General features: G+C 41.6%; 2 protein-coding genes across 12 annotated transcripts in view; one reads left to right on the top strand and one right to left on the bottom strand.

Moving 5' to 3' along the window:
• Positions 1-9,238, bottom strand: part of PRLR (prolactin receptor) — a 157,844-nt gene extending 148,606 nt beyond the window's left edge. For 2 of the 7 annotated variants that reach the window (XM_054054326.1, XM_054054324.1), the window contains exons 1-3: positions 9,220-9,238; positions 6,695-6,772; positions 1,952-2,001 (exon numbers count right to left, since the gene is read on the bottom strand). The gene's annotated coding sequence lies outside the window, so the exon portion shown is untranslated. Of the gene's footprint in view, positions 1-1,951; positions 2,002-4,643; positions 4,873-6,689; positions 6,773-7,679; positions 7,765-9,219 lie in introns of those variants that run through there. The other 5 variants (XM_054054330.1, XM_054054331.1, XM_054054325.1 and 2 more) reach the window with 5 other exon arrangements.
• An 85-nt stretch (positions 9,239-9,323) lies between these two features.
• The window catches only part of SPEF2 (sperm flagellar 2), an 88,462-nt gene continuing 70,396 nt past the window's right edge, over positions 9,324-27,389 (top strand). For all 5 annotated transcript variants that reach the window (XR_008447812.1, XR_008447813.1, XM_054054385.1 and 2 more), the window contains exons 1-7: positions 9,324-9,490; positions 13,521-13,623; positions 18,441-18,693; positions 20,170-20,340; positions 21,699-21,839; positions 22,871-22,950; positions 23,472-23,688. Coding sequence is in view for 3 of the 5 variants with exons in the window: in XM_054054385.1 (XP_053910360.1) it covers positions 9,433-9,490; positions 13,521-13,623; positions 18,441-18,693; positions 20,170-20,340; positions 21,699-21,839; positions 22,871-22,950; positions 23,472-23,688 (1,023 nt within the window). In the remaining 2 variants the exon portion in view is untranslated. The remainder of the gene's footprint in view (positions 9,491-13,520; positions 13,624-18,440; positions 18,694-20,169; positions 20,341-21,698; positions 21,840-22,870; positions 22,951-23,471; positions 23,689-27,389) is intronic.

Genomic DNA, 27,389 nt, shown 5'->3' with positions numbered 1-27,389 from the left:
TCCTTCTTATGCTGGGGCCCCAGAGCTCTGTCAGAAGTCATCAGTGAGAAGAAGATATGGCATACCATCTGTTCCCTGACAATGAAGACAAATCTACTGACTACATACCTAGACTAATGCTACTTCAAATTCAGTGAGGTTTTCAGAACATGGTGCATTCTGGATATCATTAATGATTTAGTCTGACAGATGCTGCTACTGTGCTGCTAAAATTGAACTTGTCGTTGAAATAATTTCTTTGGGAGCATTAACTCTAATAATAAAAATTTTAAAAAAACTGAACACAATGACAACTATGTGATTGTAACTGGAACAAGCAGCTTGTGATACCCAAGAGCAGAATATGATGTGCCAGACTTTGCACATAAAATGTGATAAGACAAAGCAGAACTTACATCATAAGTTTATAATAAAGTACAATATATATATGAACACACACATAACTATGCAAATCTGGGGATACATGACCAATGGTTTCCCATGATACCTGGGAAACAGATATTCTGTCCAATCTTTAGGGTGTTTTTAAAACTGGCACATTCACCAGCTGGCTTTGTGGATACCTTACAGTGCAACCATGATTTGTTTGTTTTAAATTTAAATCTCATTCATACAACACTTTAACAATTTAAAAACTGGAATTTGCAATGCCACTAAGCTGTCTGGACAGACATGTGTCAAACATCCATACACCAAATAGCTTACAAAGTACTTGTACAAAAGGAAGAGCTGAAGGGTTCTTCAGCCTCTACCACTCTCTAGATGGCTCAAATGGTCAAAAGGGACAAACTCTTGCCATTGAGCCTAAAAAGCAATTTTAACAGTTTCTACTGTCATTTTGGAGAGTGAGGAAAAAAGAGAATGATCAACTAAAAGTTTGACATGATGTGTCATTCAGGATGTGTATACACTACTTCAAAAATAAACTGAGCCGTGGTGGGAAAGAAGGCTTTAGAGTAGTATATGAAACTGAGAAGAAAGACACACCATCAAATGTGAAGACCTGACAAATATAAACAAGGAAATAATAGGAATTATGTAGGTAAGAATAATTCTGATTATTGGAGACAGTAAGAATTGATAGAGCAGAAAGGGTCGGAGATGGGATAATAAGTAATAGTATGGCAGTCACTGCTCCACCACAGAAGTTCCCAACAGTCATAATTTCTGTCACTTCTTTAAAATGCTGATTTCTGCCACAACTGAAAGCATGAATAGCCAGATGGTTTTTTGCATCTTTCACTAACGCCATGGTTGGTCTTTCTATACTAAACTTTTTTACAGAATTTCAGTTACTTCAAGGCAGACTGTTTATTCTCAATTAAATCTTCTAGGCAGATTGCATGTAGTAAAAAAAGAAATTGTTTGAATAAGACATACATATTGTAAAACAAAATAGTATTTCAGTACAATTAAGCACAAGCACAAAACAGTTCCTATCATTATCAGCAACTTTAAAGTCCAAGAAGAAAAGAAAACATCTACTGGAATCTGCCTGAGAACAAGTTTATTCTGTCTTTTAACAAAAATATGCAACTTGAAAGATAGATTACTATTGTAGAAAAGAAAGTCTACACTCACGTTCTCATTATAAAATTAAATTCTTCAGTACTAGCATTATCATGCCCTGATTTATCACTAATTTGTTGTTAAAAGGAGCAACTGGGCATGTTAGCCCATAGTCTCTCCTTTGTCTATTTACAAGAACACCAATTTAATTTTTTGTTTAACTATTTCCATAATCAGTTTTACTCTAATTAGCTAACTGTGGATCAAAGAACAATTGTGAAAGCCTAATACTCCATTAAGAACACTTCCAATGTACAGTATGCTTGACCAATGTTCTCATTCAACATAATGAGAAAGAACAAGTATGCAGGGCTTTTAACTGCTAGCATTCTCTGCTAGGATGCTAGCTGAATTCCAGATCACTTAGTTACATTACACTTACTTTCATTCCCTCTCCACTCCAGAATAGACACAATAGTCTTCATTTTATGCCTTAAAAAGATAATTGAACAGAACTGTTAGTGAACAACAGCATTGCTGTTTGTAAAAAAAAAAAAAGCAGTTGCATTTCTGTTACAGCCAAGAGGATTCTAGCTACACTAGATACATTCTTTAATACAGCTAAACAAGAGCTACAGTGAACGAACATAAGACAAATGGTGCACAGTTAATGAGCATTTATTGAATTATAAAGACAAAATAATAACTGATGAAGCCTTGCGAGCATTCCAAATACTATTCAAAATATATCAGGCCATTGTAAATAAAGTAATGCATCTATAAAATGATAAACACATACTTTGTAACTGTTTGGAAAAGTCTGGTTTCATTTACTTGATTTGTATCTTGCAGAAACTGTATGCCAGAGACTGAATTCAACTGGGCATGATAAAAATGAACCATTTGAGCTTTACTTAATACTTAGCTGCGTTTTTGTTTTAGTTTTAACAATCAGCTGGAGAGAACTTTCATTCATGCACAGCAAGCACACAACCATTCTGTGCATGACAGAATGTTCACGTAATTTAAGTTCTAACTGTATTATGACACAGATGTGTGTGTGGATATGGGTAATTACTAAGACTGACGAGAAACATCCAGACAGTATCTTTTACATACCATTTCTTAAGGTAGACAAATAGTGAGACAGAACTTCAAGGCTCTGTTTAAGCCAATTGAAGGCAATTTCTGTTGCCTTGATCCTCTGTGTTCCATCCCTAATGGAACCCTCAACTTGGCTAGCTATTTGTATGTCACTTTCCTTTATGAATCTTTATCCAATTTCAGTCTCTAATTTTCAACTTTTTTACCCTTTGCCTACTGCCTTTCCTAACTACTTCTAGCATCCCACCAAGGGATCACAGTCAGCATCCCAGAATCTCCACCTTTCTGGCAAAGAATTACTAGACATGTATTAAGGGAAAGATATCAGTAATAAAAATGGAAAGAAACTATTAAGAAGAATGACATGCTCAGAAATAGAAAATCAATTCAGTGGCACCACAGTGAACTCTTTAAAACACAAATGTCCTTAAATCCTCATTTATTTATTTTACACTCTTGCTTAAAGTTGTATCTACATGCCAGTCTCTAATTTCCAATAATTTACTGTTTCCTTAAAATATATATGTACTCATTATTCAGACAGGTTCTAACGAGCCTTCTACTTTCTTTTCTTTTGCTTATGTGAATTTTCATTCTGTCAGGCAGTTTGATTCTTTATTTCCATCACTTCCACTTTCTGCACTGGAGGTGTTGGTCGACAACCGGAAGAACATGACCCAGCAGTGTGCTCAAGCAGCAAGAAGGCCAAAAGCATCCTGGCTTGCATCAGAAATAGTCTGGCCAGCAGGAGTCGGGAAGTGATCATCAGTGGTGAGGCTGCACCTCAAAACCTGTCTTCGGTTTTGGGACCCTTACTACAAGGTGCTGAAACATGTCCAGAGAAGGGCAACAAAGCTGAGGAAGGCTCTGGAGAACAAGTCCTACAAGAAGCAACTGAGAGAGGTGGGGTTGTTTAGCATTTAGAATAGGAGGCTGACAGGAGACCTTATCACCCTCTACAACTATCTGAAATGAGGTTGTAGTGAGGCAGGAGTCGCTCTCTTCTCCCAAGCAACAAGTGACAGGATGAGAGGAAAGAGCCTCAAGTTGTGCCAGGGGAGGTCTAGACAAGGTATTTAGAAAGGTGAATATTACTTCACCAAAAGTGTTGTCAAGCACTGGAACAGGCTGCCCAGGGAAGTAGTTGAGTCCCCATCCCTAGAGGTATTTAACATACATGTAGATGTGGTGTGTAGGGACGTGGTTTAATGGGGCCCTGGCACTATTAGATAATGGTTGGACTCGATCTTACAAGTCTTTTCCAATCAAAATGATTCCGTGATTCTGTGAAGTGTTCCTTTGCTCTTGAAATGCTTGAGAAACACTGTCTACTTTAAAGCCACAGAAACTCTTCCAGAACTTTCAATGGAAGTCAGTAATTCTAGACACTCATCAAAAAACAAACTAACCAAACTTTTTAGTGTCTAAGTATTCTTACAAATGAAACCAAACAGCATCAATATTTCAAACATTATTCAGTATTTCAAATATTATTCAATATTTCAAACATTCATTACTCAACATTATATGCCACTATCCACCACAGCAGACATTGATTCCTGACAAACACATTGGAGACACTGAATTCTGATTTGAAGATGGAAAATTCCTCAGACCTCGGCTTAAATGTGGGAATGCTATAGCTTAAGTAAACTAAACCATACCGTCTTCAGTACAACAAGCAGTTGCGCAATAAGTTACATTACTTTCTTGCTTGCTTGTTAATCAGTATGGAAAACAAAAAAAAAAAAATCCCTCAAACATAGCTCCACAATTGTTTCTTATACTGAAAGCATTTTTTTTCTGTTTCTTCTTCATATTGTTTTAACTTCTCTGCAGTTATCTTGCCTTAAACCTGCCTAGTAATTCACAGAGATTTATTCAAGTTGAACCTATATACTAATAATCCACTTCGCAGTACAGAAAACATTGCATCCAGTTACAATATTTTCCTGCATACAGTATACCTGTAATTTTCCAGAATGCATCATATATTCTCATCAGTGTTTGAACACAGGTGACACACTTACTTAAAATGTAAAGAGGCTACTTAGGCAGTAACTGCAGTTCTTGGACGTATATCGTACATAGCCACAGTAGCCTTGACAAGTTTTTGTTCTGCAACTACTTGAAGTGGAGGACCTTTTTCTTTTTACAGTACTCGTACAGCATGCTCACACCTTAGCAGTCTTCACGCACATAATAGAAAGAGCAGAATATGCCATAGGCACCACAGTTCCTCTCCAGGGACACAACACCCTAATCCAGAACAGGGAAGGAGAGAGAATAAAGATGGACAATAAATGCACATATAAAACACATGGAAGCAAGATAGCACTTGAAACATCAGTTCAACCTGCAAGTCAGATGCCTGATGTTGTTGTTTATAAATTACAGAACAACTAGAATGCTGAAAGGAATGGGCAGAGAACTCAGAGAATACACAAAACAATGTACTGCTTCACTACTTCACATATTGAAGGGTAATGAAATTTGTTGATATAAATCCAGGTTAAGCTATGGCTTTTTTTTTTTCTTTTTACTACAGCACAGACTACTGTCAATGTTAGACATTTACACACATTCAAGACTGTCTGCATGCATTCACAGAAGCAAAAGTCGACTGTACTAGTTTATGCGGACACAGAAAAGTCGTCCACCACAATCAATGGTGGCTGGAAGAATGTTCTGTAGGGCATCTTAGGATACACAAAAAAGTCTCAGTATATGCTTTTCCCTTATTTCTTCCCCAGAATATCTTATTGATCATTGTCATAGACAGGAGACAGAACTAGACAAACATCTGGCATGAAACAATACAGCAGTTGTCTTCTGGCAACAGAGAAAACCAAGGCAGGAGTCAGGACACGGTTCCAGAGTCATAGTGCTGTAAATGTCGATATGGGCAACAGAATTGAGAGCTGTAGCTAGCAAACTGCTGTGGTAATGTCTTGCAAGCATAAACCTCAAGACCACGAATTGGTCTAGGGCATGATCCTATTCTGTCCCCAGTACAGGCATTTAGGAGGATCCAGAAGTGACAGGAGGAGAGTGTCTGTGCAGGATGAACATAGTCGAAACTAAGTTTCAAAGAGCACTCATACATTTAATCATGCCAGAGGGAATAAATAGCATTAAGTGAAACGAATAATCAAACAATAAAAGGAAAAGCAGAAAAAATGCTTTATAAGAAGTGGAGGCTACTTAGCCTCTTTGTGACTTCCCAAGAAGGAGACAATGCAAGCAAACCATAAAGATCATAAAATTACAAAAAAAATTATCCTTAAGTATTTTTAAAAACACTTAGTGACAGCAACAAATTCTAGCTCCAGAACCCACACACTCTTTAATAACTCTGTATCTGTTCAGTGATACTACTATCTGCACGGCTTCAGCCTAAATACAATCTAATAATTCAGGCACTTTACTTAACTTTTCTTAATCTTAACTGTATTAAAATAAAATAATTCCTGCTAATTAATTCCCCCTTCAGTCTAGAATCTTTAACCTGTAAAAGTTTATTGATAATAACCTTAAAAAATGGATTTTGCCCTTTTATTCTTTGTGCTTTCCCTTATTGTGTCTGTTACATTATTCAAAACTAACATCCACAAAAGCTGTTTATGATTATATCATAAACTTTTTTTTTTTTTTTCAGTTCTTCATAGTCTTTTTTAGTTTCTTTCAGAAGGGCAAAGGGAATTAAATGTTACAGATAATCCCTGACACTGTGCTCAACAGATCACTGTTTAATGTCTTGTATTCCTTTAAACATTATTAAACACAACCTTTGGACAGTTCTCTCCTCCTTCAAAGAAAGGAGCAAGATGCATGAAGTCTGAAATAAACATAGAATTTTACGCAAAAAAATCAGATGCATTCTACAGGCCAGTATTACTGTATAGATGCTACATTATGCAAAGTACAATGTCCTGTGGAAAATCAGTCTGGAATTTCCAGGATGTTCCACTGGCATTCCAAGCAGAGAAGTAAAAAATAAACAGAACACAAACTATATAACTATATGATTTAAAAATACTGGTATTTTCAACAAGGTTATAATTAGGGAAAGTTACCTTACTTGTTTGCAAATAATTTCCCTTAAACACCCTCTGGATCCAGCTTTCACAGTGCAGGACACAGACATCTTTCCAAGTTCCTAGATTCAGGGAAAGAATGAAGTAAAAATCGATTACTATGTTATTCCATTGTTATTTAAAACGCTGAAAGAAAGCCATATTAATTTGTTAAGAGCTAAGATATACTTAAACAGCAACCCACTACTGAATTTAAATGAGACAAATTCCCCGTCTTTCTCACAATCCTGGCTTATGTCAGTAAGATTTTATTGTGTCCATCTAAGCAGACAGAACAAACAATGTAACTTTAAAACAAAACTAGCTGTTTTAAATTGAATATTTAAAACCTAGTGAATATGACAATGAGCTTGAAAGAATAAATTTCACAAAAAAATGCTAAAGATACAGAAGTATCAGCTTTTCAAAGCCAGAGGTGGTATGGAGAGAAGTTCCAAACTTAATATAAATCAGTCTGTATTGCATTTTTTAAATCAACATAAACTTCATGAAGATGATCCGAGGGCTGGAGCACCTCTGCTACGAGGACAGGCTGAGAGAGATGGAGCTGTTCAGCCTGGAGAAGAGAAGGTTGAAGAGAAGAGAAGTAGACCTTAGAGCAGCTACCAGTACCTGAAGGGGCTACAAAAAAGCTGGGTAGGGACTTTTTGCAAGGGCATGGAGTGATAGGACAAGGGAGAATGGCATTAGATTGGAAGGTAGAAGATTTACATTAGACATTAGGAAGAAATTCTTTACTATGAGGGTGGTGAGGCCCTGGCCCAGGTTGCCCAGGGAAGCTGTGGCTGCCCCATCCCTGGAGGTGTTGAAGGCCAGGTTGGATGGGGCCCGGGGCAGCCTGGTCTGGTGAGATGTCCCTGCCCATGGCAGGGGCGTTGGAACTGGATGATCAATGATTCTATGATTCTATGACTCTGCTAATGACTACTTACAGCAACATTAACTATATATAAATGTAAATACATTTACATTGATTTCTGGAGCTGAAGAAAAGAAGTCATGAGGAAGCTAAAGTATGTTTGTTCTCTGGATTCTGACACATGAGAAACACACTGTGATAGCAGAGAGTCCCACTGGCAACACCGCAATTAAAAAAAAATAAAAATCCAAGGAGGTCTTCTCCATTGTAGGTATTTTTACAGCTTAACATAGACATAGAACTTTAAACATGCTCACACACACACTCACATGCACAGAGACACACTCACTCGCCCACACACGCTCACACACCTGTGCTCACTTAAACACACATAAACATGCACACATGCACACTCTCACACAGACACACACAGAGGCTCACACACGCACTCACTCTCACACACACACGGTCACACACACGCACACACATGCTCAAACACGCACATACACACCCGCACACACACATGCACGCTCACAGTCACACAGACACACATGTGCTCACACACGTTCTCTCTCACACACACACTCACACACACTTCCACACACATTCGTGCACACACAGACTCACACACTGGCACTCATACACACTCACACACACTTCCACACACACTCGTGCACACACAGACTCACACACTGGCACTCATACACACTCACACACACTCGCACACACACACAGGCACTCACACTCACACAAACACTCACAGGCACTCACACACACTGTCTCATACACATGCACTCACACACACTTGCACACACACCCTCACACACTTTCGCACACGCTCACACACACGCTCAAACACACACATGCACACCCACACTCACACACATGTGCACGGTCACACACTCACACAGACACACACATGCGCACACACACACGCACTCTCACACACACACACTCTCATACACACACACAAGGGCTCTCTCTCTCTCTCACACACACACACACACACTCACACACACAGACTGGCCGTCACACACAGTCTCTCACACACACACACACACACACACACTCTCAAACACTGGTACTCAAACACACACACTCACTCACACACACACACAACCAACCACATGCACTTACACACATGCGTGCGTGCGCCCCTGGGTTTGGGGGGTGTCTCTCACACAGACCCACACATGTTCACATAAACAGACACACACATACACACACATGCTCACACACTCACACACACTGGTGCTCACACACACGCACACACTCACACACTCGCGCACACTCACACACACTCACACACGCACACTCACACTCACACACACTCACACACTTCCGCACACTCACACACACTCACACGCGCACACTCACACTCGCGCACACTCACACACTTCCGCACACACTCACACGCGCACACTCACACTCGCGCACACTCACACACGCTCGCGCACACACACTCACACACACACACACACGCTCGCGCACACACACACTCACACACACACACACACAATCGCGCACACACACTCTCGCGCGCTGACACACAACCGCGCGCGCTCACACACACGCACGAGCACGCTCCGGGGGTTTGAGGGGGGTGGGGGGTGTCTCTGCCGGGCCGGACCCGCACGGGCACGCGCTCACCTTCCCTCGCGTCCGCCCGCCTCCCTCCCCGCCCCCTCTCCGTGCCCCGCCCCCTCTCCGTGCCCCGCCCCTCTCCGTGCCCCGCCCCTCCCCCTGCCCGGGCGGGAGGGGTCGCTTTGGCGCCGGATTGGGGCCGCCTCCCCTCCACCCCCGCCGGGAGCGCGCACGGCGCGGTCGCCGCGGCAACGGGACGCGGTGCGGGGGGCGGTGGCCATGTCGGAGATCCTGTGCGAGTGGCTGAACGGGGACGTGAAGCTCTCCCGCATCGTGGGTGAGCGGGGGGCGATGGGGGCGAGCGGGGCCGAGCCTCCCCTACAGGGTTCGAGGTCTCGTGGGGCGCTGCGGGCCGGACTGCCGGAGCACCGGGTCAGGCCTCCCGCACAGGGTTCGGGGCGGCCGCAGGCCGGGCCTCCCCACAGGCTCCCCAGGGTTCGGGGGCTGTTAGCACCGGGGCTGTTCAGGCCAGGCCTCCCCCACGCCGGGGTCCCCCAGGCCGAGTTCCTGCCCGCCTTCCGAAGTGCCGCCCCGCTTCCTTGGATCATAGAATGAGCAGGTAGAAAAGACCTCTTACATCATTGAGTCCAACCATTCCTATCTGCCACTAAACCATGCCCCTGAGCACCTCATCTACCCGTCTTTTAAATACCTGCAGGGGTGCGGACTCCAGCCCCTCCCTGGGCAGCCTGTTCTAGTGCCCCATGACCCTTTCTATGAAAATTTTTTTCCCCGATATCCAGTCTGAACCTCTCCTGATGCAGGGGAGTCCAGGTACCTCACCTCCTCAGGTGCACTTTTGATGTTCAAGTGTGGGACAGTGATTTCCAAGGCAAGTTTGGTTTCCCTCAAGGCACTGGTGCTCTTAAGAGGCTGAGGAGCTGAGGCTTCACCTGTTAATAAGGACTCCGGGGGATAATTATAATAAATATGTTTGCAAAACACTGCTTTGCTTTGAATGCAAGTGTCGAGCCCGCTTTGGAGAGGCATTTGTCCCACAAGGAGAATGGAGAAGCACATTATATCTAGCTTTGCTATCACTGGCATATTTTTTTAAAAGGAAAATGTAGTACTTGTCATTTAAAGATATTACCATGATCTTAATGGCAGTTATAGAATCATAGAATCATTAGCTTGGAAAAGAACTTGGAGATCATCAACTCCAACTGTACCTGCCTACTACTAAATAATGTCCTTGAGCACCTCATCTACCTGCCTTTTAAACACCTCCCGGGATGGTGGCTCAACCGCCCCCTTGGGCAGCCTGTTCAAGTGCTTGATAACCCTTTCTGTGAATCAGTTGTTCCTAATGTCCAATCTAAGCTTCCCCTGATGCAACTTGAGGTCACTCCTTCTTGTCCTGTCCCCTGTTACTTGGGAAAAGAGACCAATACCCACCTCTCTGTAACCTCCTTTCAAGTAGTTGTAGAGAGCGATAAGGCCTCCCCTCAGCCTCCTCTTCTGCAGGCTAAACAACCCCAGTTCCCTCAGCCTCATAAGACTTGTTCTCCAGCCCCTTCACCAGTTTCATTGCTCTTCTCTGGACACGCTCCAGAGCCTCAATGTCCTTGTAGTGAGGGAACCAAAACTGAACACAGGGTTCAGGGTGCGGCCTCACCAGTGCTGAGTACAGGGGCAGCATCATCTCCCTGGTCCTGCTAGCCAAGCTGTTTCTGATACAAGCCAAGATGCTGTTGGCCTTCTTGGCCACATGAGCACACAATTGGCTGTTGATCAACACCCCTAAGTCTCTCTCTGCCAGGCAGCTCTCCAGCCTGTAGCATTGCATGGGGATTTTGTGTCCCAGAGGCAGGACTCTGCACTTGGCCTTGTTAAACCTCATCCCATTGGTTTCAGCTCATCGATCCAGACTGTTCAGATCCTTCTGTAGAGCCTCCCTATCCCCAAGCAGATCAACACTTCCTCCCAGTTTAGTGTCATCCACAAACTTGCTAAGAGTTCGCTCAGTCTACTCATCCTGGTCCTCCTGGTAACTCCATTTACCACTACTCTTTGGGTACAGACATCCAGCCAGTTTTAAACCAGCACAGGGTGCGCCTTTCCAGGCCAGAGGAAGCCAGTTTCTCAAGCAGAATACTGTCTGTGTCAAAGGCTGTATTAAAGTCCAGGAACACTACATCCACATCCTTTCCTTTCTACAAGTACATTAACAGGAAAAGGAGGACGAGGGAAAATATCCAGTCTCTATTGGATGCAGAAGGAATAACAGTGACAGGGGATAAGGACAAGGCTGAGGTACTTAATGCCTTCTTCGCCTCAGTCTTTAATAGCAAAGAAAGTTGTTCCTTCTGTTTACAAATCCAAGAGTTAGAGGGGCAGATTGAGGCTCCCATGACCCAAGAGGAGGCGGTTAGAGACTTGCTTGCCCAGCTAGACGCCCACAAGTCTATGGGGCCGGACGGGATCCACCCAAGAGTATTGAAGGAGCTGGCGGATGTCCTTTCCAAACCCCTATCCATCATCTTCCAGAGGTCCTGGCTGACTGGGGAAGTTCCACTAGACTGGAGGCTGGCTGATGTTGTGCCCATATACAAGAAGGGTTGCAGAGAGGATCCGGGGAACTACAGGCCTGTCAGTCTGACCTCAGTGCCAGGCAAAGTCATGGAACAGGTGATCTTGAGTGCTATCATGAAGCACATGCAAGAGAACCGGGTGATCAGGCCCAGTCAACATGGGTTTACAAAAGGCAGATCTTGCCAAACTAACCTGATCACCTTCTATGACAAAATCACTCGACTACTGGATGGGGGGAAAGGCTGTGGATGTAGTCTTCTTGGACTTCAGTAAAGCCTTTGACACAGTTTCTCACAGCATTCTGCTGCAGAAACTGTCAGCCTCTGGCCTGGACAGGCGCACACTCTTCTGGGTTGAAAACTGGTTGAATGGCCGGGCCCAGAGAGTGGTGGTCAATGGAGTTAACTCCAGCTGGAGGCCAGTCACAAGTGGAGTTCCTCAGGGCTCAGTACTGGGTCCAGCTCTGTTCAATGTCTTTATCAATGACCTGGATGAAGGCATTGAGTGCACCCTCAGCAAGTTTGCAGATGACACCAAGCTGGGAGGAAGTGTGGATCTGCTGGAGGGTAGGGAGGCTCTGCAAAGGGATCTGAACAGGCTGGACTGCTGGGCCGAGACCAATGGGATGAGGTTTAACAAGGCCAAATGCCGGGTCCTGCACTTGGGGCACAACAACCCTATGCAGCGCTACAGACTGGGGGAAGAATGGCTGGAGAGCTGCACGGAAGAGAAGGACCTGGGGGTGCTGGTTGACAGCCGACTGAACATGAGGCAGCAGTGTGCCCAGGTGGCCAAGAAGGCCAACGGCATCTTGGCTTGTATCAGAAATGGGGTCACCAGCAGGTCCAGGGAGGTTATTCTCCCTCTGTACTCAGCACTGGTGAGACCGCACCTCGAATACTGTGTTCAGTTCTGGACCCCTCACCACAAGAAGGATGTTGAGGCTCTGGAGCGTGTCCAGAGAAGAGCAACGAAGCTGGTGAAGGGGCTGGAGAACAAGTCTTACGAGGAGCGGCTGAGAGAGCTGGGGTTGTTTAGCCTGGAGAAGAGGAGGCTGAGGGGAGACCTTATTACTCTCTACAACTACCTGAAAGGAGGTTGTGGAGAGGAGGGAGCTGGCCTCTTCTCCCAAGTGACAGGGGACAGGACAAGAGGGAATGGCCTGAAGCTCCGTCAGGGGAGGTTCAGGTTGGATATCAGAAAAAAATTCTTCACAGTAAGAGTCATTGGGTACTGGAACAGGCTGCCCAGGGAGGTGGTCGAGTCGCCTTCCCTGGAGGTGTTTAAGGAATGGGTGGATGAAGTGCTGAGGGACATGGTTTAGGGAGTGCTAGGAATGGTTGGACTCGATGATCCAATGGGTCCTTTCCAACCTTGTGATTCTGTGATTCTGTGATTCCCTCGTCCATCAAGTGGGTCACCTTGCCATAGAAGGTGAGAAGATTAGTTTGGCAGGACCTGCCTTCATAAACCCATGCTGAGTTATAATAATGATGTTTACTTTTTGACACTAAAGATGAGAATTAAATGACTACCAAAAGCTTATGTTGCAAAATAACCACACTGAAAGCAGATTTATTAGTGACTTGAAAACTAATTACTGGTACATTAACCTCCTAAAATTCCTTTTGAATTCCTTTTAATAAAGTTTTGACTTACTACAACTTATTTTTATTAGAAGATTAAGATCAGTGTATGAATGCTTCTAATTATCTTATTATTTTTTCAAAAAAAACCAACCAACAACAATACAACAAAAAAATCCAACTTAGTTCCAGAGTCACTTTCAGAAGAATTTTCTACTGGCTACCTCCTGGGAGAACTTCTGCACAAATACGGCCTTCAGGATGACTTTAATCAGTTTTCACAGAGCAGGTTAGTAACATGGGTAACGAGTCTGTTACAGAAATTAGTCAAAATATTTGTTTTTCAGTTAGGGTTTGGGTAAAACATCTAGAACTTACCAAGATTTCATGAATTTATCAGTAGGTCAAAAGCTACTTGTATTTGACGCATGGATTAGCTTCATGTTTCCAGAGAGATTGATCATACTACTTCATGAAAACTATGTATTTTAATTGTAACTAAGATAGTTACAGTGGCTGGCTCAGCCAAAAGTTCAGCAAGGCCTTCAAGAGTGTCTTTAGGAGTGGAGGTACTGACACTAGCCCCTTGAGCAGTGTAAAGCCAAGGAAATCCAGAAGTCTGGATTGATGGTGTTCATTACACCTTCACTAAAATGAGAATGATGGAGATGCATTGTGAGGCTCTGAGTGAAGCCCCAGTGGAAGATTATATAAGAATTTATAAGTTTACAAGTGAACTGGTGTGGTGTCCACAATGAAGACAGAGAAAACACAAACAGGCAGTTGAAAAATCTTCTGCAGATCTCTGACTGTTGGTACGTTCATGATACGGTTCACTCAGTTCCTTGGCTTATGCTCCATTTTAGCAAGAGGTAGACCTTAGTACACCTGTATTTCAAGTGTGCCAGGTTGTACATCCTATTTCTTCTGAACTGTTTTTTTTTTTTAATGTTCTTTGCAGTTCCTGTTCATTTATACACTTTCCTATCTAAGTCCCATCAACTTATAGGAGAGCAGTTTGAGTCCTGCTAACAGGGGCAGTCAAACAGTGGTTTTGTGCAACAGTTTTTGGGCCCTGTTTCTGGGACTTCTAGATTTCTCAGGAATTTCTGGGATTGTCAGAGAAGTCCTGGTTACTCTTCAGGACACTTTAGGGTGCCTGCTATTGCTGGGAAACAATAGCTTCAGGAGGCTTTCACTTCTAGCAAGCTCTAGCAGCTTTTGACAAATTCTGTCAACTCTTCCCAATAAAAGAGTGCTTTAACCTGTCTCCACCTGACTGCTGATTAGGGAGGTGCAGTTTGTGAAGATGCACTTAAGCAGGTGCAAGGAGAGGTTAGGAGCTCTGACGAGACAGCGTATGTGAGGTCAGCAAAGGGGGTGATGCTTGACAAGAACAACTACTTAGAATGTCAGATGCCTCAACTCATCGTGTTCTCCAGAGAAACGGAATGTCCATAAAGATGTGACTTTACCTGCAGATGTATATGCTTGGGAAGGATCTGCGTCACCATGTAAAGCTGCTGCAGGAGGAGGTCAGTAGACTGTTCATCATCATAGATGATGAAGAGGAGATTGATTGGATCTTCTCTGAGATGCTGCAGATACAGGAGCCTGAACCCACTGCTGTACTGAAGAAGGGCAGGCAGAATCTGTTCTTTTTGGGTTGGGAAAAGGAAATGACTGGCAGCTCGTGACTTCTGGGATGAGAAGGAATGTTTCTGTTCCATCTGCTGATCTACAGCTGCAGAACCAGTTCTTTGCCTTGGTAGTAGATGAAGGGCTGGTGCCTCTGTGCAACAATGCATCTGGGCTGCCTAAGTCAGAACCACAGAGGAACACCAGGAAGAGAAGGTGCGTGATAATAGTGGGAGACTTTCTCCTATAGGAGGTGGAGGTCCCTGTCTACTGGCCTGACGTACTAGCTAGAGAGGTTTGCTTTTTGGTGGGGGCTCAAGTCCAGGACTGCAGAGGTTCATCCGACCCTTGCAATATTACTGCTGCTGCTCTTGTATGTGGGCATCAAGGATGCTGCCGGAATAGCTATATGGCTCTAGGGGCAAAAGTCAAAAGGCATATGGCATATGTATTCAAGATTTTACTTCTTCAGTACTGCTGGTGAGGTGGAAAGGCTCAGTGAGGACTGGGTAGATTCTACAGGTTAACAAGTGGCCGTGCAGTTGCTGTCTACAGAAGGGCTTTGTGTTTCACAGTCAGGGGATCCTCTGTGAAGATGGAGGTCTGCTAGGAAGAGACAAAAAGTTTGATGAAAGCATCTTTCAAACCCAGTGGAGATAGCTTTATACTATGAATGAGTGAGGAAGGACATGATGACTCTTAAGCAAGTGAAGAACTGATGGACTAGAGTTGCAAGCAAGAGGTGGAGTATGATGCAAATAAGAGGGGCAAAGTAGTGCAGAAGGCTGTGCCCCCTAAATGTATATGTGCAGTTAAGGAGGTGCTGAGAAGACAGGGTTATGGGTGAAGCACTCACACATTTTCTGAGAAAGCAACTCAGCTAGTTGCCTCACTGAAGTGCCTGTATATAGGGAACAAACAGAAGGAGTTAGAGGCCTATGTACATATCATTGGAGTCACAGATAGGACAGTGGGGTAGCTTGCACAACTGGAGTGCTGCTATGTCTGGATATAGGCACTTACGAAGGACAGACCAGGAAGGTGAGAAGGAGTTGTGCTTTATGTGAAAGCACAGAGAAAATAGAGTTCTTGGGATGGATGATGAACCAGTTAAGATCTTATGGATCAGGATTAGGGGAAAGTTCAAACTGGGTGATGCTGCTGGCATTGTTTACCAAGACCACTTGACCAAGAAGAAGTTCATAAGGTTTTTTTGAGACAACTGGAAGAATTCTCATTTTCCCAGACCTTGGTCTGAATGGGAAACATTAACCAAGTTGCCAGCTGCTGGAAAAGCAACATTACCATGCAGAAGCAATCCAGGAGGTCACTGGAATTCATTCATGATAGCTTCATAAGAGACACGACTGAGGACCTGAAGAGGAGAGGTGTTCTACTAAACCTGGTACGTACGAACAAGGAAGGCTGTGGGCATCATTGACTGGGATAACCATGACACAGTGGAGTTCATGATCTTGAGACAAATGAGCATGCTAAAATGCAGCATCTGAACCCTAGACTTCAGAAGAGCAGGGTTCTGCTTGGAGAAGCCCATGTAGAATAGCCCTGGGGAGAAGAGTGTCCAGGTCAGCTGATTATTATTTTTTTTTTTTTAAAAAAAATTGTTTTCCCCCCATGGATCATCTCCTCCAAGCTCAAGAATGGTCCATTTCAATGTGAAGAAAACTTAGCAAAGCCAGAAAGAGGCATGAATAGATGAAAAAGGTGTTACTGACAGAACTCAAAAATAAAAAGGAAGCATACAAGATGTGGAAGCAGAGTCAGATTGTTCATGAGGAACACAGAGACACTGCCCGAGTGTGCAGGGATGGCTTTAGGAAAGCCAACAGCCATTTTTATTCAAAACTGCTGGGAGACTTGGAAGGCAATCAGAAGATGTTTTACAGGTAACTGCACAGCAGAAGGAAGGCTAGAGAAAACCTGAGCCTACTGCTGACTGGAGCAGAGGACCCAGTGAAAAAAAAAAAACCACCAATATACAAAAGACTGGGATACTTAATGCTCCCAAGCCCCTGAAAGTGTTAAGAAAGTCTGCACCAAAGAAGGGCTTACCCTTGGTGGAGCAGGATCAGCTGAAGGAACTTTTAAATAAACTGGAAATACTGAAGTCCAAGGGACCTGATAGTGTACAGCCACATATGCTGAGGGAGCTGCCTGATGTCATTGCTAGGCCTCTCTCAATTTTATCTTTCAAAGGTTATGCTGACAGGGGGAGATTCCTGAGGACTAGAAGAAAGCAGAGAAGTAAGGACTCAGAGTTGACTGGGAGTTGACAGCATGGATTTATGATAGGGAAATTATGCCTGACTAACCTGACAGCTTTCTACAATGAAGTGGTGATTCAGTGGTTGAGAGAAGATTGGCATATCTCGTTTGTCTTTATTTTTGACACTGTCTTCTTTAACGTCCTCATAGGCAAACTGATGAAGTATGGACTTGGCAAGTGGACATTTGGGTGGACTGAAACCTGGCTGAACTGCCAGGATCAAGGAGTTGTGATCAGCCTTGTAAAGTGCAGCTGAGGGCCAGTGGTAAATGGTGTAGCCCAAAGGCTGATTCTGAGATCAATACTGTTTAACATCTCAGTTAATGGCCTGGTGAGACAGGGTGTACCCCTCAGCAAGTTTGCAGGCAATACAAAACTGAAAAGGGTGGTTGATACACAGATGGTTGTGCTGCCATTCAGGGGGATCTTGATGGACTAGTGAAAAGGGCTGACAGGAATCTTTCGAAGTTCAGTGAAGGAAAATGCAAAGCTCTGCATCTGGGGAGGAGAAACTCCATGTCTCCATACCAGTTATTGAGTTTTGACCTGTATATCTGCTGATCTTGAATCCTCCCACAGGAGAATCTACATATCAAGAGAAACATAATCTGCAATCTGGTTTTTTTTTTAATATAAATTTTGCTCATGGAGAGCATTGTCTTTGTCTTCAGCACTAGTCCAACTAGCATCCATTTCTTTTAATTGGGAAAGAAGTATGACAAAGTTTTGCAAGGGTTAATAGATTATATAGATTTTTTTTTTATGTAATTTCCTGTATTTTGACCGATTAGACCTCAAGAAGGTTGATAAAGTTAATAAAGAAATCTCATTCTAATTCTTCACACTTTTAGTGGATGGTATACAATTAGCTGTAATTGAGGGTAAGCTTTTGCTGTCAGATGCACTTTGCGTGTGTAGCAAGATTTATATAAGCCAGCGTGGTCTCTATTTTTTTGCAAAAGTCATGCCTAGTAGACCAACCTAATTACAAGTACTGCAGTATAAAGCTGAAGCCTAAGTGTGTACTATATTGCTTTAAGGGAGTCCTCTGTTTTTTTTTTTTTTATTCTGTCCAGTGTTGGTATGAGATAAATGTCATTACCATGCTTGTGGCAGCAAGTTCGTATTGAAAATAAATTTGTGTTCTGATTTTGTTGTTGTTGTTGTTTTCAATCATATAGGGTTGCAAATGCAAAACTTAACAATTTTTCTCGCTTGGAGCCCACACTTCAACTCCTTGGTGTACGGTTTAATGAGAATGTAGCCCGAGACATAATGACAGGACAGCATGGGGCTGCTACAGAGCTTTTGTATGAATTATATATTGCTTTAGAAAAAAAGAGAAAGGCAAAGCTCACTGGGATAGCCTTGGAAGCAATGAGACCTGCAGCAACTGCAAAGCTTAAGTCTATTCAAAGTGCTTTGTATCAAGAGGTAAATAACTGTGCCTGTTTTGTATAAATATATAGGAAAAAAGGTAGCATACTCATACATGGGTGTCAAGTACGTTATGTGTTAAAATACGTATAGAAACAAAGTCTTGTAGTTGTTCAGCAGCTGCCATGTTACTCATTTGATCAGTACAGATTGCAGATTGCGTTGCAGTCTAGGCATCAACTTAGACTAATTTTCCCTCCAGGAAATTTACTTATACTGTGTTGCACTTCTTGCCACAGTGGTTTGATTCCTTCTGTTGCATTTCTCTCCATATATTTACACTAAACTCCAGCCTGCAATAACCATTTGCTGTGAAGAGGGAAAAACAAAAGGAAAAGAGAGTATATAGAAGCAAGTCAGTGTGGATGTGGTAGATTCTTTAGGGATGTTCTTGTCTTGAACAGGAATGTTCAGCATGTGCAAACCATGATTCATTATCTGGATGAACAACCTTTCAGAAACTTTATATAATGCATCATATTCAGCTTGGTGAAATTCTACATTTTTTTTCCCGCATAATTCCTGAAAAATAGTCTACAAGCAGAAAGTTTACCAATAAGCACAAGACAGTACCAAACAGTCAAAAAAATTCCTTCACCTATATGTGGATGGCTTAAAGAAGATAAATTGACTGAGTGACTAAAGCTCCTGTCAATAAGTAGGTTCTCATGACATTTGAATCATAAAATAGTTGAGGCTGGAAGTGGCCTCTGAAGGTCACTTAATCTATCTCCCTGCTCTAAGCAAAGTCAACTAGGGCAGATTACTCAGGACCTTGTTAAGTTGTGTTTTGAATATCTCCAAAGATAGAGAGCTTGTCTGGGCAAATTGTTTATCAGTCTTCCAGTATATATATATTTTTTTCCCTTATGCTTAAGTTGTATTTCCTGTATTTCAGTTTGATTATAATAGAATAGTGCAGTTGGGAAGGGCCTGCAACAATCATCTAGTCCAACTGCCTGGCCAGTCCAGGGCTGATTGAAAGTTAAAGCATGTTATTAAGGGCATTGTGGAAATACCTGTGAAACACTGACAGACTTGGAGCATTGACTGCTTCTCCAGGAATCGGGTTCCAAACCACATCTCCATAAAGAAATATCTAAATAAAAATGTCTAAACCTTCCTTGATGCAGCTTTGTGCTGTTTTCACATGTCCTTTCAGTAGATACCAAGAAGGCCCCAGCACCTCCCTCTCCACTTCCTCTCCTCAGAAAGCTCTGGAGAGCAATGAGGTAGCCACTCAGACTCCTTTTCTCCAAATCAGGCAAAATTTGGCATTGTTCAAGTTCAAATCTGCATCTTCTTTTCAATGGAGCTAGTCCTGTTTTCTGAAAAACAGTATACCATGTTTAGGTGTTGTTCTTTGTACGTTAACACGGGAAAACACAGTTTGAAATGGCTATTGCAAAATTATCATATTTAAATATATTTCTTATTGTTTCTGACTCTTCATTGTTTGACATTTAATTTTAGCGTTTGAAAACTTTACTGCCACGTGAGGCTGATTTGCAGCTGCAGCAAATTTCAGAGCATTTTGAAATAAAAGCTAAGGCAATAGAAAAAAAAATGGCTCGTATACATATTGCAGAACAACAGAAAATTCAGAAGCTCCAAGAAGAACAAATTGCTCAGGACGTTGAAAAGGTGACTACTTACTTCTTAGAGACTTCTGAAGAAGTGGTTTCTTAAGGTCATGCATTTAATCACTTAGAGCCAATGTGAATGCTTGTTAATTCTGTGCTACGCAGTCATGTTTATATAAAAACAAAGAAAGGGCATACACATGGCAGTAGTTATTATGTAGATATAAAGGCAGTATACTTATATAAGAGCCTTAAAAACTTCAATACTTAAAATCACTTATTTAATATTAAATTAAGAGTATTTGCCTATTGTTGTGCATGGAAGATATTTCTAGATTTGAAGACACTGTACATTTCACATCTGTGTATGTTTAAAATGTCCTTGTAAAAAGAGGTTTTTGACATTCTTCATTTGTGAAGCAAAAGCAGGAAAAAGGCACAGGAAAGTGAACCTAACAGTGGGTGTGGCTTCAGAACATCTTGTAGCTCTTTGTAGCTGTTCTGATATAGTGAAAAAGAGGAACTAATTTCAATTGTAGCTTGTAGTTTATATAGGGGAACTGGCCATATAGACGAGGGGTGCTGGACCACAATGAAATTAAGTTGAAGTGCATTTTGTATGACTAATCAAGGAGAGAGAGTCTTGCTGTGGTTATGGTCTGTTCCATTGCCACTGCATAAACAAGAATGAAAAAAAAAAGTCCCTTCATGTATCTAGAAAAGGAATATCCAAAACATTTTCAAAATAAAATTTTAAAAGATTTTTTATATCTTATATGATGTATTGCATATTTATTTTTTAATGTTCTTAGACTATTTGTAAAAAACTCTTTTTCCCAGTCGATTCCACCTTTAAATACATATATTGTAGTGCACTTTAACTAGTGTAATTTAAATGTTTGTTGCTTTGTGGTCATCTAAGACTTATCCTTCAGTGATAATATTACTTAACAGTATTCTCGTTTTCTGTAGCAGGAAACTGGTATTCTCAGTTTCTGTGCTGAATTCTGACCTGAAACAGGTACCATACTGGAGCTAGAATTTGATACAAGTGTTAAATGCCTATTAGCTGCTGAATGTGTGGTTTTTCTTTGCACATGTGCTTCTATTGCACTTCACTATTTGTTAATGCAGATGTAACATATATAGATGTAGCATTTTCTCATAGTGGTACTTAAAAACTATTTCTTCATCCTCAAATATTGAGAACTTCATGGTAAGGTAGTGATCCACTTTAAAAAAAGAGAAGTCATTTGCTCAGGCCTGGAGCCTGATATTGCCTTCTACTTTCTTCTTGGAAGATTTTTTTTATTTATGGCTTAATTACGTTTACATCATAGATACATAGGTAGTATATTAGAGCCATACAGTGTATATTTTTCAATTCAAGTATCTGAACACATCATGTTGAATATTCAGCATCGCATAGGAAGAAGGAGACAAAATGAAATAATGGCCAAGATTCAAGCAGCTGTCATACAGGTTCCAAAGGCACCACCAAACCGCACCGTAAAAGCTATTGAAACCAAAGCATTCTTGAAGAAGAAAAAAGAAGCAGAGGTAACTATCACTTATATTCTCTTGATGTTGATTATCTGACCTTGCAAAACATGTGATGTTCTGGGACCATTTACACACACAAGTACTGTACTTATATATCCAAAAGTTGCTGCTATAAATGTTAAAATGATATAGTAGACTCACCCAGTGAAAACTGGGGTAAATATGAAAATGATTACAATTCTGCGTTTCTTACTTAGGAAAAAATTGCTTTCATGTAGGAGAATGTAGGAAATACCGTAGCTGGGTACTAATTAAATTGTTGACAGTATTTTAGCTTCTAATCTTCTGATTAGAATATGTGAAGTAAAGCCATTGGTGTTTCCTTCTCATTTGTGCATGATGAAGTTTTGCTGTATAATCTGTGAACTCTAACACACTATAAAACTGCCTGCTCTATCAAAATTATTAGAAGCATTTGAAACTGGCAATAGTCTCAGATCAAATCAAGAGATGATGGCAATGCAGCAATCAACACCAACATTCTGTATTATCTAGTGCTGAGGAGTACTTGAATAGTAATCTTACAGTTCATGGGTCATATTGTCATCAGGAGTCCTAATATTGCCATTTCTTTAAACTGCGCAACCAAGACAGATGCATTTAAATGTAGAGCATGGGAGCATAGTTCCTTCAGTAATTATCAGGGATGCATTCAAGCTACTAAAAAAAGCAAAGCAGATCATAGCCCAGAATAACTTGTTTCAAAAACGTGAATGGTGGATGCTAGAGTCCTATATAAAATCAGAATTATCCTGGAGAGTGATCAGCTGTAAAAACTTATGGTTTTCTTCCTGGTGCACAGAGGTACAGCTAAGAAAATTAGAGAGGGAAAGAAATGAAAGGCGGAAAAAGAAAGTAGTCTTGTCTTTTTCCTTGATGTAGCTGATGGCTTAATATGTTTCCAGTGTAAACATTTCTATTGTACTAATATCACATAAAAATAATTCCGTAATACTTACTCTGTTAAACCTTCCTTAAGATGCTTTGTGAAGAGAAAAGAAACATTAAATTTTATGTTCCTCCTTTAGGAGACATACAAGGAGATTAAAAAGTTTGAGGAGTCTATGTCGGGAAATGCCCCTGCAGTACACAGCAAAATAACTGGAAGGTAATATTTGGGTATTAGATTGTTAAGTTTAGAAAGGATCCTACCTTAGGCATCTTCTATCTATCTATATATGAGTAATAGCCATTCTGTCCTCTTTAGTGATATACATACTATACTCAGAAGAGGTGGTACTCATGCATACTGCTGTGAAAACTCAGCATAAACAAGTTGTAGCTAATAATTCTGCAAAACTGCACTCAGTGAGTTTGGATATATTAAAGAGTGATATTCTGTGAGGTATCCTAATTTCCTATTTCTGCAGAATTTGTCTTCATATGGGCAAATGAACTAATGGACAGTTGGCTTAAGTCAGCTCAGCAGCCCTCTTCTGGACTTAGTAGTGATTGTAGGGCATGAAGGCATCAAAAAGTAGCCACAGTGCCTACAAAGAGTGCTGGCCAAAATAATTCCATTAGACATTTGTCAGACTTGCACATACCTACAGTAGGGATCTGTATGAAAACACCTCTAAGAACTGTAATTCCTATAAAGTTGGTAATCTTTTTGATCTTTTCAATCAGTGATATACAAGAATCATTGCAAACACAGAAGTTCCAAGCAGCAGACTCAGAGACTACAGCACGGACAGCGACTGAGCTGTTAAGTGTTTATTCAGATGATGAATATATAAGAAAAATTCAAAAACGTTTGGAGGAAGATACTTTTGCTAGAGAACAACGAGAAAAGAGACGACGAAAAATGCTAATGGAACAGTTAATAGCACATGAAGCACAAGAGGTGAGAAAATGTATGCTGAAGTATATGACCTATCTAGTTTATAACCTAAAATTGTGCTTACAAATATAAAAGAGCAGTATTTTTGGAAGGTTGAATAACATTTGGAGAGGATAAAGGAAGGTTTATATACTTATCTCTGGAAAAAGCTTTTTATGACAACTATTGTCTTTCTAGCTGTACTGGCTAGTAAGAAGGAGCAAAACATTTATTTTGCAGACTAGAGCTTTGATTTTTGATATGTTCTGGAATAAAATGTATATCTTCAGAGGATGTCTGTGTTGTGTCCAAAAATGGATATTGCAGGTTATTCTGTTTAAATCCTGTCTTGTAAAATGCAAGGCTTTTCACTCAAGGCTGAGTGAAATTAGTTTCCCCTAGCATGTTTTAGGTCTATGTGTATAAACCTTTACCAGACGAATCTTCTTCCATTTTTTGAGTTTTGGAACACTACAAGCTGCAGTACAAGTCAGAGCCTGAGATAAAAAATACTCTAAAATTGTGGCACTCCTCTGTGGGGAGCACAGGGTGATGCCAGTCAAATTTTCATAGACAGGGGCAGAAAGTGTTTGACGGTTACATGGCTTCATTCCAATTGAATCTTTGATCTCCAGCATTTCAACAAAGTCTTTGTTCCAAGTATTTGTTAATTTTAAATGTTCTGTTCAGATTTTGTCTCTCTGAATTAAAAAAGTTAATCAGGAAGATGTTACTGTCAGCAATAAGTGAGAAGATAAAAGTAGGAAGGCAAGTGAATTCTTATCATAGAAGCATAGAATCATAGAATAGTTAGGGTTGGAAGTGACCTTAAAGATCATCTTGTTCCAACGCCCCTGCTGTAGGCAGGGACATCCCACTAAATCAGGCTGCCCAGGGCCCCATCCAGCCTGGCCTTGAACACCTCCAGGAATGGGGCAGCCACAACCTCCCTGAGCAACCCGTTCCAGTGTCTCACACTCTCATGGTGAAGAAATTCTTCCTAATGTCTGGTCTAAATCTGCCCCTCTCCAGTTAATACCTGTTCCCTCTGGTTCTGTCCCCACAAGTCTTTATGAATAGCCCCTTTCCAGCTTTCCTGTAGGCCCCCTTCAGGTACTAGAAGGTTGCTATAAGATCTCCTCTGAGCCTTCTCGTCTCCAGGCTGAACAAGCCCAACTCTCTCAGCGTGTCCTCATAGGGAAGGTGCTCCAGCCCTCCCATGATCTTTGTAGCCCTCCTCTGGACCTGTTCATCTTTTCTACCCTTTTTAAAAATGGGCACAACATCACCCTTCTTCCAGTCACCAGGGACTTCTCCTGATTGCCATGACTTTTCAAATATCATGGAGAGTGGCTTGGCAACCACATCAGCCAATTCCCTCAGGACTCTGGGATGCATCTCCTCAGGTCCCATGGATTTATATATGTTCAGGTTCCTCAGCTGTTCATGAACATGATCCTCCTCTACTGTGGGAGGGGTTTTACGCCCCTGGTCACCATCTTGCTGTCCCATGACACAGGAGGGGTGAGGAGAGCAGTTATCAGTGAAGTCTGAGCCAAAAAAGTTGTTGAGTACCTCAGCCTTTTCCTTATCTGTTGATACCTAATCCCCATTTCCAATCATCAGTGAGGGTATGTTCCATTTCATCTTCCTCTTTTGACTGATGTACCTGTAAGAGCCCTTCTGGTTAGTCTTCACTTCCCTTGCCAAGTTCAGCTCCAGCTGCACCTCGGCCTTCCTGACTTCATCCCTACACAACTGGGCAGCATCTCTATATACGTCCCAGGTTCCTTGTCCCTGCTTGCACTGCCTGCACAGTTCCTTCGTCTTTTTTAGTTTAACCAGCAGGTCTCAACTCAGCCATGCTAGTCTCTTCCCTTTTCTGCCTGATTTTCTACATACGGGGACTTAGCGCTTTCGCACCTTTTGGAAAGCTTCCTTAAATATTTTCCAGCTCTGTTCTGCTCCCTTGTCTCGAAGGACCTTGTTCCAGGGGGTCCTACCAAGTAATTCCTTGAAGAGCTGGAAGTCTGCTTTCCTGAAATTTAGTGTCCTGACTATACTCCTCACGCATCCCATATCCCTCTGGACCTTGAACTCCACCAGTTCATGATCACTGCAGCCCAGGCTGCCACCGATCCTAACATCACTGATGAGTTCGCTTTTATTGGTGACCATAAGGTCCAGTTCTTGCTGATTTTTGCCAGTTTATTGGTTGTCAACCAAATAGATTTGTGTATTCTAAGCTACAAGTTTTGGTCATAAAACTTATGACTACAAAACAGGACAAAAATGTTTCATTTTTATTTAAATTAAACAAGTAAACAGAAAGATATAAAGCTGTGATATAGTAGTTATGTATGAACAACGTGAAACATAAACGCATTAATACTTGGCCACTGGCCAAGTAGGTATACTGAAAAAAAAGTGCGTATTATGCTTTCTCAGTAGTACTTTTTCAAATGATTACTACGATGTCCCATTTGCAATATTTATGATTTGTTTGGACAGTTCACAGTCCTCTGTGAAGAAGTTAATGTAAGATGTGAGGTCAAAAAATTACACTGCCATTTTTATGTTGTCTCCTAGTATGCCCAGAACTTTCAAAACTTTTCAACATTAGGTTTTAGTACTGTGACTATTACTATTTGTTTGAAATACAAATAGCAATGCTTCACTTTGCTGTCTGACAGTTGACAGTTGGCTCAAGTCAGTGCTGGAGCCTTCCTCTGGATTTAATGATGATAGTGATGATTGAAATGATGCTTGGTGTTCTGAATCCTAATTTATCTGTTGTGTGGCTCTGAGCTAGTTGCCTTTTCAGATACTCTTGCTCCTCAAAAATTTTCTGTTGTGTCTTTTTAGACCTACATAGCATGTCCAAATATTTAATTACGTAGAATATTGAAGTTCTCTACCAGGTGACAAAGAAAGGGCTTCTTCTGGATGCACTGAAATGTTCGAAAGGACAGTCTTCTCATTTCCTTTATAAAGAGCTCATTCACCTATATGAGGTGCTTTAGTTTCCCACTGGGCTAACTATTTGCACCATGGATGTCAAACTAACACTTTATTAGGGTGGCTCCTTCTGTCCTCTGCAAATAAGGATTTAAAGATCCATTTTGCTCCAATGGAGTATTTGTTGCAGTACTAATCCATGGCTGGAGTTAAGCAGTTGCAACTAAAGAAAATGGTGGATATTTACTTGTAGTAGGAAGCAAAATCTGTACTTCTACTCTTCTTTGATATTTTCATGAAATACTGAGTCCGAAGAAGCACTGGGAAGAACTGAGGCAGCAGATGGCATCATGTCTCCTTTTATTGCCTTGGTTTCTTGAATGTAAGAGACAAATAGGCAGATTATCTCTTCAGTAGACAGTGCTGCTGGAAAATTTTGTCACCTAAACTATAGCAAATGACACATAGCATTAATATGAAAATAATGTGTTTCAAATTGTTGCTGTTGTATACTTTTCCATTTCTGTTGCATGCATGATGATAATTCCATGCATAGAAAAATAGTGTGTGAACAGTACAAGACAAATAGAGTACAAAAAACACACTCAAAATGGCATCCCCATTTTGTGATAAGCTTTGTAGGGAGACAGTACTGTGTGCAGGTGAAGCACTCTAGGATGAAAGCCTGAAATTATTACATCTTTGCCATTGGATCTATCATGGGATTCAGTGCTAAGAAAAGAGAGTGCAAAGCTCGTATTTTGGCT

The sequence above is a fragment of the Cuculus canorus genome, chromosome Z (genome assembly GCF_017976375.1).
Source record: "Cuculus canorus isolate bCucCan1 chromosome Z, bCucCan1.pri, whole genome shotgun sequence".
Classification (NCBI taxonomy): Eukaryota; Metazoa; Chordata; class Aves; order Cuculiformes; family Cuculidae; genus Cuculus; species Cuculus canorus.
The sequence above is the reverse complement of the archived record's forward strand: the minus strand, read 5'-3'. Positions and strand labels throughout refer to the sequence as shown.